Raw genomic sequence first — 12,892 nt, forward strand, 5'->3', positions numbered from 1 at the left:
TGGATTACTAATTGCAGCGCATAAATTATGTTGCATTAGAATAATCAGCGCATAACCAGGCATGAATGTCCCTTCATTATCAGGGTTTATTCTCTTCAACTATTTTTGCGCGTGCAAAACCAATATATTCTGTTCCATTAGCACATGCCCACACCCATTATAGCCAACCAACATATTGTCTTCTATTAGCACGTGCAAGTAATCTCCGGCAATAATTTGTGGAGTAACTCATTCTGCTCATAATTCTCGAGACAACTTCCTTATTCTCACACAACCTCCTTATTTCCAGACAACTTAGAGAAATATAAAAACATGTGTGATTTAGTATAAAATTCCAAGATGGGACCATTCCTATCATGATTGCAAGCTAGCTGTGTTGGTTTTAGCCATCGGCACAATAGGGAAGGTCCATAGTTCAATTCCCTCGTGCCCTTTAATTTGTGTTGCTCGTCCGTCCGATAGAAAAAGAAATACATGGTAGCTCCAATTTGGCCCACCCGGGGGATAACCGAAAAAATTGGGGAGCTACGTGGGGCAGCTGCGTGGGAGCTACTATATGACGCTAACTACGTCAAATAGCGCATGGGACGCACAATAGTTCGCGTCTGGGCCAGCCCACTGGCATGCACCGAAATAAGCTGTGTTTACAAGGCACGAGTAATAATCCAAAATAATGGCATGTTGAATGATTGAACATAAAACCTTAAAAACCGGATCACGTGCCGCTAGCCACGACTACAAACGCCTACTGCTAACCGATAGCCAACGTGAATATTTAAGAACATAGTGTAACGTCGGATTTAAAATCTTTTCCGAACCCTTTTTTAAATACAAATTGCCGAATATTCTTGGAAACGTGCATATTTGTTGAAATTACGACCAATATTTTTAATATTCCGTCCTTTTTGGAAAAAATATGAACAAAATTGGAAACAACATCATTTTTTGAAGAAATGAACCATTTATCAATACCCAAACATTTTTTTAAATTTTGACCAACTTTTGAAAACGGAATATGTTTTGAACATTCAGAACAATTTTATAAAATGTATTTTTCACCGCGGACGTTATTTTGAATATGTGAACATTTTATTAAAACGGGAATATATTTCAAATTTCAAATATTTTTTAAATACATGTTTTTTAAATGGCAAACAATTTTGGAATATTTCTGAATTTTATAACAATCAGAACAAGAAAGTAAATTAATGTTCCAAATATTTTTGAAAAGGAGAAGACAATATTGTAATTCAAACCTTTTTCGACAATTTGACAAAATCTAAAAAAATTCTAAAAAATTTTGAATTATTATATAAATTAAAAAATAAAATAAATTTGGACGAAAGCCAAAATGGGCCGGCCCAGCCTTGGCCTCCAGGTGCGAGCTCGGACTATCTACCGCATCAGACGAGAAATAGGTATTTTGCAGCTACATGGGCAGGCAAATAAGTGGGCTGGTTTCGCTGGGCCACAGCGTGTGCGAGCCTAGTACAAAATTCTGTATTGTTAAAAAAACAGACAGACGCACAAAATTTAGTACCACCTCAGATAGAAAATTAAATTTCTACGGTGAACGGATGAAAAAATTAGCGAAATAGACCTTATTTTATTAGTAGGTATAGAAAAGCACCCCTTTTCAGAAAAAAATTGTAACTGAGCTCTGATTAAACTTGCTTGTCCCAAAAGCTGTGAAATAGCACTTGCTAAAGACCCCAGAGGCAGCTACATTTCGAGAGTCCAAGGAAATGAACACCAAAATGGCAAATTATGCTTTGCAGCCACATAACAAATTGCGACCAACTTCACAATCACAGGTAGCGGTTCTTATCAAACTACTCCCTCCGTTCCCAAATATTCGTCTTTCTAGGCATTTCAAATGGACACAACATACGGAGGTATGTAAACATATTTTTAGAGTGTAGATTCACTTATTTTGTTCCGTATGTAGTCATTTGTTGAAATCTTTAGAAAGACAAATATTTGGGAACGGAGGGAGTAATATTTAGCAAACGCACACACGGGTGCTTCTAAGTTCACTTCAAATACATTCATGGCAAACACTCGTAAGAGGAGGAGAGGGCCAGATTCACTCATATAGTGTATCAAACAACAATCCTTACAAGCATGTGGCCAGGTGGATGCAATGCAGCAGCAAAGCTACACATCGGCATGGTCTGGGCATGTACACACAAGCACATACCAGTCAGCTTTTTATTCCAGAGCCACAAAGGCTAGCGAGAGCCACCAAAAGCTCACGCCTGACACAACAACCCACCTGAAGGGCTAAGCTTTTCCCTCCATGTTTGCATTGACAGCCAGCCAAGAACCAGGAGGTGTCTGGCTATCCACGAGAGCACACGAAAAGGCCAAGCGCGTGCAGCAGCAGAAACAACCATAGGAGCACAACCATCCATCCAAGTCCCATGTCATGGTGGAAGAAACACATCGGTGCAGAATTCACCTAAACAGCAAGTGTAGACGACGCAACGAAAAGGGTTGAGTAAGTAAGTCTATATGCGATCAGTGGTAGTGTAGAAACGAAACTGAGATGGAATCATAAATGTGCATGAGTACTTACTACCTGAGGACGGAGACCCTGGGCAGTTTCTTCTTGTATCGGGGTGTCCAACTGTCAGGGTGGTGGCCAGCATCCACCTCGACACAGACTTTCCTTCTCGATCTCTATGTCATCGGTGGCCACAACCGGCAGCGGATGACACAGGTTCCAGCATCTTCTGATCACGATGGTCTTGACTGCCGGAGCCACCATCTTGAACTCGCATATCTGCTGCAGCTCCGGTAGGTCATGAAGGTGGATGGTGGTCAGCTTTGGGAATATAGTACACCCTGGACGGCTATTTCTTCTGGGTGCTCATTGTCCAGTGTGAAGATGTGCTTGAGGTTGCTGCAGTGGATAATGTATAGTGTCTTCAAGCTAGGGAAGGAGGGGAACCACACCGGGAGCACAAACTGGAGGCTGGGGCAGGAGCGCACATGTAGGTGCTGCAAACTTCTGAAAGTACCATCGGTGAAGTGGTAGCCTTTACTGCAGATCCAACGGGCCATTAGGAGATGCGACACCCACAAAGTCTCTAGCTCCAGCAATCCGTCCTGGCTCGTTTGGAAGACCGCATCCACCTTGGAGCACCTCTCAACGCAGAAGTGCCTAAGCTTGTTCCCCCAAAATGGAGGAGTCACAATAGCACATACCCGGACATCATGCACGTGCACCGATTCAGCGTATAAATCCATCAGGCCACCTAGACCTCCATATTTGTCCAACTCGCTCTCCAAGAAATCACTCCCTTCAGCGATCTCGACATGCCGATCCAACTTCATAGGCGGAGGCGGGAAAGCCTGCATTGGGAGTGAGGCATCACCAATCATGCTACTGACATCGCTGTATCGGTGTGCTGGAACAAGCTGATTCAGGCTCTCTTCTTCAGAATGACCAATCTTATCACTGCATGGTGCTTCCGGTTGAACAGGCCCAACAGACACAGGTGAGGAGGTGACTTGGATATCAAAACAAACATCTCTGGGGCTATTCATACCATAATATATTAAAGAGTGCAATGACCGGACTAGCCTTGCATCGGCTATTATAGCATTCACCTGCAACTGGGAGGAATTGTTCTCTTCAATAGTTGACCGATGACACGTAGCTCCAGTTCGTGTGTCTATGTACAGCAACTCCAGGTCCAGATTTCTCTCAAAGTCACTCTTGCCTGGAAAATTTATTGCACGAAGGTGCTCACATCCAATAAGAAATAGCCGCTTGAGCCCTGGGACTTGCACCACCATAGTTTCGAAGTCTAGCATCTTGATCGCAGTTCCAGAGAGGTCCAACTCCAAGAGGTTGGGTAGCCCACGCAGGAACAAAATTTTCAACTGTTTACACCCTGCTAAGGAGATCTTGGATACTTTGATATCCCTATTATTTGTTTCTGTTGTCGTAGGTGGACAAAAATGTTTGAAAGGTAATTCAATGCTTGGTGTCCATTCGAAAGCTGGGCCATAACCATCAAAGCTGAAGGACTCAATGGACGAAGGAAGCCCACCAGTGCCATCAATGTTTTCCACCCCATCACAACCGTCAAGTACAAGCACTCGAGGTCCACTCGCCTTTGATAGGCTTGTCGGCAAAACTTCCATCTCGGTGTTACCTGATAAATCAAGTATCTCTATCCTTGTCTTATCCATAAAGGAGTTACCAACATCCCTGGATGTCTCCCACTGATATGTTGGTTTGATTATTCGGAGCCTTTGAAGGTTAGGTAGCCGCCCTTGCAAGTCAGCGGTGTACTGCCAACACCTTGTTCCCTCTATATTGAGCTCTTTGATATTAGCCATGAGATCCATCTTTTCTTCAGATAATATTTCATTCCAGTCTGTGTAACGAAGGTCTAACACCCAGAGGCTATACAAACATGCCCACTCTGTATGATCCTCTCCGTCACCAAATTGGTCATCTATACAATGATCCAGTCCAAGGAATCTTAGGCGGCTGCTTTTGAGGAAAGGAGGTGCCGCAAAACTGAAGGCACAAAAACAGAGAACTAACATACCAAGGTTGTTGGAATGCTCAAACAAGCCACTTGGTAACGGTAATGGCCAATCCGGTCTTTCAAATGCCAAGAAGAAAGATGATGCCGCTGCAGGTATAGTTTGCAAACCATGTAATTTCATATTCATCGATGTGACTGATATCCAGCAGTATGGCCCTTGTTCATAGACATGGCCATCTTCAAGTATCAGAAAAGGAGGCTTCATACGTTTCAAGAACTTTCTAGCCAAAGGAGCATCACACTCCCAATTTAACTTTCCATGCAACTCAACACTAATAGCCCTTGCTCTGTCCCCTTGTATAATCCCATCGCACATACAACAGTTGGAAGCATGAGCAACCCAGTGAAAGGTGTGGAAGTTACAATGCAGGAATAACTCATACAGACAACAATCTGCAACCATTGTTGGGTCGATGTCCACAATACATGGACTACGAGCAACTATGGCAGCAGCCTCTTCATGTAGTATTGCTTGAAACACTGAACTTGTTAGTGGTATGATCGCAGGGTGGATATAAGCATGAGTGTATCTTAGCTTGTCTGCTATCTCATCATGCTGGTGATTCATGGTCAGGAATCTTTTTTTGAAGGCCCATATCATCATGTTGTCACTAAATCTTGCAAATGGGGGACCAAAGGCTCCCATGTCAAACTCAACATCACTTCCATTAAGAAAAATCATCATAAATTTGCTGCCCCTCAGGGCCTGATTAATCATTAGCCCAACTCTTTCTATTCTATCCCTTGAACTTTCATCAACTCCACTAAAATCATCATCTTCATCTGGCTTGTCTAGAATGGATATCACCGAGTGGTCAAGTTTCAGCTCCTCTGCAATTAATGTCTGCATTGTTCTTTCACTTTTCCACTCTGAGCAGTCTATATGAATTATTCTGTCAAAGCATAGTTCTGGAGCGGTTCTCACAGACGGAAGCACTTTCGCTATAGATCGCAGAACTGCCGACACCCCAAATCCACCCCAACCATCAAAATAGATGATCCTTACACTGCGGTCCATCATCGGAAGAACTCGAAATATCTCCTCTCTCGCTTCATCAACATCTTTCACAAATATCTCCTATAATAAAATAAAATAAAAGGAAGAAACTGTAAGTCAGTCAGAACACCTTTGCTAGCTACAACATTAATTAAACAAGTACTAACGTGTACTCTAAGTTCTGAGTACTACCTCCATATCACAATGTAGGTCGTTTAAAAGTTTAGCAGAGTTAAGACTCTAGATAAATTACCATATTTACTCTTCCATTATTAGAACTATTACTAATGTATTTCACTACTTCCAGTTCCAAGCATGAAATTACACAGGAAAAAAAAAGGAAAAACAACATTAAAATTGTACAAATAATTTTGAGAGGCACAGGGGAGTGATATTTAATGGGGTTATGGTGAACAAACAAATGTAGGTCTTTGGGACACTCACATGATTCGCATCTACTGCTTAGGCGAGGCCAATTACATAGCAATTACAGTGAGGAACATTTAATGATCTACCTGTCGTTTATTGTCATAAATATAGGTCCTTTTAGTATTCCTAACTTGTCTCAAAATAGGAATCCTTCTACATACCTATGGGTTTCAGCTCATTTTGTTAAATAAATAAATTGGCCCAGTAGCGCTCTGGCATATATGACTCTTAGCAGTGATTGCAACACTATCTAGAGACCACCATGTTTCTTTACCCAGTGTTTCCCAACCTAGTGTCCCCTTCCATCGATGAGATCGAAAAATATATATCATGCAAGCATGACTTAGGTTGATGTAGAGAAATATTGGCATACATGACCACGAGATGCTCAACATAAGATAACTCATAGCCAAAGAAAAATCATGGACAAGAACATTACCAATTTAGGAAGACTCATGATGAATTCCTCTGCCGAAGGCCAGGAGAGAAGCAGCAGAAAATTTAATAATCTAAACCATCACTGAAGATTTCTTGCCAGCACCTACTCTTGCACAACAGAATGGTAACGCGTTAGTTTTGTGCTTGACCACTCAAAGAATTAGTGCTACTTATGCAACAGAATACTTGAAGGACACAAAGAAAGGAAGCTAGAAAATGTTGTTGTATGTATGTGCATACCTCAACGGGAGAAGAGCAGCTTGAAGCACAGAAACTTGGACTGAAATTTCGGAAATAGTCTGATCAACTTATGCTACACTGCTAGTGCACCACCAGATTAGAGTGGAAATGGAAATATGCAACAATTGCAGTTTGCGCTCCAAAGCTAGAAGTACGCGTTGGACCCTAGAAATTTGCCTCCTCACCCTGATTAAAGCATCTAAGATTCTTTGCTTGTTGCCTTCGCACTGGCCATAGAGCCCTTTGCTTCATGCTACCCTTTTCCTCTTTGCCAAAGCATGAAGCAAAGTGCTGCTTTATTCTTTTTCCTTTTCTTATTCATTTTCTAAAGATGATTCTTACAACCATGCAGAGATACAAATATCCTGTCTTGGCACTTGCAAAAATCCTTTTTCCATGTGTGAACCGCAAGCCTACATGATATGAACCTTTTGTTTCTGACCTGATGAGTGAGTGATGAATAACAAAAATGAACCGTCAAATAAACCCAGCAAGAAAACATTTCAGCATGGATGCACTTTTTTGTTTTCGTCTTTAATGCACAATCTCTGTGGTTAAAAGATCCAAAGCTCTTACTGAATTCATCGACATCAGAAATCTGAATTCATTAACTGTGGCTATACTTTCCCTCAATACATAAGGAATAAGATCAAATAGATGTTGCACCAGTCACTAGTAGAAAAGGGGGCATTGGTCCAGGCCGGGTCAACCCATTAGTCCCGGTTCAATCCAGAACCGGGACCAATGGTGGCATTGGACCCGGTTCGTGAGCCCCGGGGGCCGGCCGGGCCACGTGGGCCATTGGTCCCTGTTCGTCTGGACCTTTTGGTCCTGGTTGGTGAGACGAACCGGGACCAATGGGCCTTGCTCCTGACCCACCACCATTGGTCCCGGTTGGTGCCACGAACCGGGACCAAAGGCTGCCCTTTAGTCCCAGTTCAAGCCACCAACCAGGACCAATGAGGTGCCTATATATACCCCCTCGCGTAAGAGCAGAGCACACTGCTCTGTTTTTTCTGGCAGCCGAGGGGGAGAGGGCTTGGTGGTGCTCTAGCTCACCTCCTATGCATACAAGGTGTTCGATGGAATGCCCGAGCCACACTACTTAAGCTTTCTCCTCTCCAAGCTCGACGTCCAAGCTCCATTTTCATCAATATTTGTCTAGGTTTAGCGGTCCGTCACGCCCCGTACCCGTCTTCACCGCCGTCGATCACCCGCGCCGATCTCATCACCGGCACCACCGTGGTGAGCCTCTTGTTCTTATCTTCTTTCTGAAAGGAAAACTATTCTTACTTGTATGTTTAGATAGGTACTTGTATTATTTTCTTACTTTTATTATTGCATCTTATATAGTGTGATGGTTTTGGTATCCGCCCCTATCGGCCCTCGTCCTGTCTATGATTCGGATGTGGTATATATTATCTTTTCATAACTGTTGGCTCATTTATTGTTTATGAAAATTATGTCGACCAACAAGACATAGATTTTATTTATCTAGGAGGTTGTTGAACCGGAAATTCCAACCGACCCTATTGTCGAGAGGTTAAATTTAGTTGAAGAAGAAAACAATTTCTTGAAGGAAAAAATAAGAAAAATTGAGGAGGAGGAGATGATATTGGAGTTGCATGTTGCGGATGTCATCGATGATCACAAGATCAAGATGGATGCAATGCGCTTGAAGATTAGAAAGATAAGAAAATATGCCATTCATATCGAGGCTTGGTATCATTATGCCGTTGGATCAGTTGTTACCTTGGTTGCGATTATGATCGCATTTGTTTTCGCATTGAAATGTTTTACATAGTTTCAATGTATGGTTTAATTAATTTAGATGCTCTGCAGATCTTTATGTTGTTCTGTAGTGATTTTCGCTTGAAGATGAGAATTATGTATGTACTTTGGTTTTAATGTGATGATGAACTTCTATTAATTTGGTCACTTAGTTATCTATTCATGATGTTCTATAATGATTTTTGACACAATTAATTATATATAATGCACGCAGATGAACCGGCAATGGATGTACGGTAACAGACACACCTCCGAGTACATTAAGGGCGTGCATGATTTTCTCGAAGTGGCTGAGGCAAACAAGCAGAATGGTTTTATGTGTTGTCCATGCCCTATATGTGGGAATACGAAGTCTTACTCTGACCGGAAAATCCTTCACACCCACCTGCTTTACAAGGGTTTCATGCCACACTGTAATGTTTGGACGAGGCACGGACAAATAGGGGTTATGATGGAAGACGGCGAAGAAGAAGAGTACGATGACAACTATGTGCCCCCTGAATACGGTGATGCCACTGAACATCAAGAGGAACCAGACGATGTGCACGATGATGATGCAATGGGCGAAGCTGCTGAAGATCAAGAAGAACCAGACAATGTGCCCGATGATGATGATCTCCGCCAGGTCGTTGTCGATGCAAGGACGCAATGCGAAAGTCAAAAGGATAAGTTGAAGTTCGATCGCATGTTAGAGGATCACAAAGAAGGGTTGTACCCCAATTGCGAAGATGGCAACACAAAGCTCGGTACCGTACTGGAATTGCTGCAGTGGAAGGCAGAGAATGCTGTGCCAGACAAATGATTTGAGAAGCTACTGAAAATATTGAAGAAAAAGCTTCCAAAGGATAACGAATTGCCCGACAGTACATACGCAGCAAAGAAGGTCGTATGCCCTCTAGGATTGGAGGTGCAGAAGATACATGCATGCCCTAATGACTGCATCCTCTACCCCGGTGCGTACACGGATCTGAACGCATGCCCGGTATGCGCATTACGGTATAAGATCAGACGAGATGACCCTGGTGATGTTGACGGCGACCCCCCCCCCCCAGGAAGAGGGTTCCTGCGAAGGTGATGTGGTATGCTCCTATAATACCACGGTTGAAACGTCTGTTCAGAAATGGAGAGCATGCCAAGTTGATGCGATGGCACAGTGAGGACCGTAAGAAAGACGGGAAGTTGAGAGCACCCGCTGACGGGTCGCAGTGGAGAAAAATCAAGAGAAAGTATTGGGCTGAGTTTGCACGTGACCCAAGGAATGTAAGGTTTGCTTTAAGCGCGGATGGCATTAATCCTTTCGGGGAGCAGAGCAGCAATCACAGCACCTGGCCCGTGACTCTATGTATGTATAACCTTCCTCCTTGGATGTGCATGAAGCGGAAGTTCATTATGATGCCAGTTCTCATCCAAGGCCCTAAGCAACCCGGCAACAACATTGATGTGTACCTAAGGCCATTAGTTGAAGAACTTTTACAGCTGTGGAATGGAAACGGTGTTCGTACGTGGGATGAGCACAAATAGGAGGAATTTGACCTAAAGGCATTGCTATTCGTGACTATCAACGATTGGCCCGCTCTCAGCAACCTTTCGGGACAGACAAACAAGGGATACCACGCATGCACGCACTGTTTACTTGACACCGAAAGTATATACCTGGGAAGCTGCAGGAAGAATGTGTACCTGGGCCATCGTCGATTTCTTTCGACCAACCATCAATGTCGAAAGAAAGGCAAGCATTTCAAAGGCGAGGCAGATCACCGGAAGAAGCCCACCATGCGTACCGGTGATCACGTAATTGCTATGGTCAATGATTTACACGTAATCTTTGGAAAGGGTCCCGGCGCACTAGCTGTTCCGAATGACGCTGGGGGACACGCACCCATGTGGAATAAGAAATCTATATTTTGGGACCTACCCTACTGGAAAGACCTAGAGGTCCGCTCTTCAATTGACGTGATGCACGTGACGAAGAACCTTTGCGTGAACCTGCTAGGCTTCTTGGGCGTGTATGGAAAAACAAAAGATACAACTGAGGCACGGGAGGACCTGCAACGTTTGCACGAAAAATACGGCATGCCTCCAAAGCAGTATGAAGGTCCTGCAGCTATGCTCTTAACAAAGAAGAGAAGGAAATCTTCTTTGAATGTCTGCTTAGTCTGAAGGTCCCGACTGGCTTCTCGTTGAATATAAAGGGAATAATAAATATGGCAGAGAAAAAGTTCCAGAACCTAAAGTCTCATGACTGCCACGTGATTATGACGCAACTGCTTCCGGTTGCATTGAGGGGGCTTCTACCGAAAAACGTCCGATTAGCCATTGTGAAGCTATGTGCATTCCTCAATGCAATCTCTCAGAAGGTGATCGATCCAGAAATCATACCAAGGCTAAGGAGTGATGTGGTGCAATATCTTGTCAGTTTCGAGCTGGTGTTCCCACCATCCTTCTTCAATATCATGACGCACGTCCTAGTTCATCTAGTCGACGAGATTGTCATTTCGGGCCCCGTATTTCTACACAATATGTACCCCTTTGAGAGGTTCATGGGAGTCCTAAAGAAATATGTCCGTAACCGCACTAGGCCAGAAGGAAGCATCTCCATGGGCCATCAAACAGAGGATGTCATCGGGTTTTGTGTTGACTTCATTGCTGGCCTTAAGAAGATAGGTCTCCCTAAATCGCGGTATGAGGGAAGACTGACTGGAAAAGGCACGCTTGGAAGGGACTCAATTATATGCAGGGAGGATATTCTTGGTCTCAAGCACGCTACACAGTTCTACAGAACTCTACCTTGGTGACCCCGTATGTCGATGAACACAAGAACAGTCTGCGCTCCAAACACCCGGAGCAGTGCGGCGACTGGATTACATATGAACACATAAGGACTTTCAACAGTTGGGAAAAGCAGCGGTGTCCGCTTTGATGCAACAACCGAGAGGGGAAAGGACACGTATTATGGTTACATAATGGACATATGGAAACTTGACTACGAACATGATTTTAAGGTTCTTTTGTTTAAGTGCAAATGGGTCAATCTGTCAGGAGGCGGGGTACAGGTAGACCCACAGTACGGAATGACAACAGTGGATCTGAAAAATCTTGGGTACACTGACGAACCGTTCGTCCTAGCCAATGATGTGGCACAGGTTATCTATGTGAAGGACATGTCTACCAGACCGAGAAAAAGAAAAGATAAGGAAGCGAATACATCATACAATGAGCCAAAGCGCCACATAGTTCTTTCAGGAAAAAAGGACATCGTGGTGGTGGAGGGCAAGACAGACATGTCTGAAGATTATGAGAAGTTTCATGAAATTCCTCCCTTCAAAGTCAAGGCTGACCCCAGCATCCTGATAAACGATGAATATTATCCATGGTTACGGCGCAATAAGCAAATGACACAAGTAAAAAAAAAGTGAAGACTTTCTCCCGCAACTATTATGATGATACCATGCCAACTTTGTAACAGACGAGTATGATACCATTGTCCGTTTTGTACATGCACATGCTATGTGCATGAAATTATGATACTATGCCAACTTTCAACTTTTCCAGAGTTCATTTGAAATGCTTTAATGTCTTATGGTTCGGCCCTCGTAATACCATTAATCCCGGTTTGCTCCTTGTCAACTATGTTCTCACCAAGAACACTCTCAAGAGGGCAGCCACGTGGGCCATTGGTCCCGGTTCATCTGGACCTTTTTTCTCTATAGGCGCATCTATGTTCATCTTTTTAGTAAAGTTAATCACAAACTTGTAATTCACACAAATTTCAAAGAACTCAAATTTTAACTATTCAAATTTGAAAACTAATGGCACTAACATTTGAGAGGAGCTCGAGAGGGTAGCCGCAGCAGGGCTTATAAACCACTCCGAGCCCCTCTCAACTAGCGAGGTGGGACTAAATTTTAGCCGCGACGCGGGCAGCACCAACCGGGACTAAAGGGGGCATTGGTCCCGGTTCGTGGCACCAACCGGTACCAATGCCCATCCTTTAGTACCGGTTGGTGGCACCAACCGGGACCAAAGGCCGCCGCTTCCCGCCCTTTGGGCTGCTGAAAAGAGGCCTTTGGTCCCGGTTGGTGGCACCAACCGGGACTAAAGGGTGTATTAGTCCCGGTTGGAGCCACGAACCAGGACCAATGCTCTTGATATATATACAGCACTTAGCAGTTTTCGACCAAATCCCCCACTTCTCCCCCGATGCCCCCTGCTCCTCCTCGTCGCCGTCGCCGCCCAACGCCCCTGCTCTACCTTGCCGTCGCCGCCGCCACCGACGCCGTCAGGCTGATCGCCTTCGCCGTCGCCGCCGCCACCAACGCCGTCAGGCTGCTCGCCTTTGTCGTCGCCGCCGCCCCCGCACATGCTCCCGCGCCCCTCCCGTCCCGCGCCCCTGCCCTGCGCGGCCGCCGCGCGGCGCCCTGTCCTGCGC

The 12,892-nt window shown here is 44.4% G+C and overlaps 1 protein-coding gene across 1 annotated transcript; it reads right to left on the reverse strand.

Moving 5' to 3' along the window:
* Positions 1-2,221: 2,221 nt before the first annotated feature.
* On the reverse strand, positions 2,222-6,475 carry LOC119321552. The gene is made up of 3 exons (XM_037595184.1): positions 6,434-6,475; positions 2,582-5,646; positions 2,222-2,461 (listed from the first exon to the last, which is right to left on the reverse strand). Exons 1-2 carry the CDS (start codon positions 6,449-6,451, stop codon positions 2,824-2,826), a joined length of 2,841 nt encoding a protein of 946 aa, XP_037451081.1. The 5' UTR covers positions 6,452-6,475; the 3' UTR covers positions 2,222-2,461; positions 2,582-2,823.
* Between the last annotated feature and the right edge of the window lie 6,417 nt (positions 6,476-12,892).

Source organism: Triticum dicoccoides, chromosome 6B, assembly GCF_002162155.2.
Source record: "Triticum dicoccoides isolate Atlit2015 ecotype Zavitan chromosome 6B, WEW_v2.0, whole genome shotgun sequence".
In the NCBI taxonomy this organism is placed as follows: Eukaryota; Viridiplantae; Streptophyta; class Magnoliopsida; order Poales; family Poaceae; genus Triticum; species Triticum dicoccoides.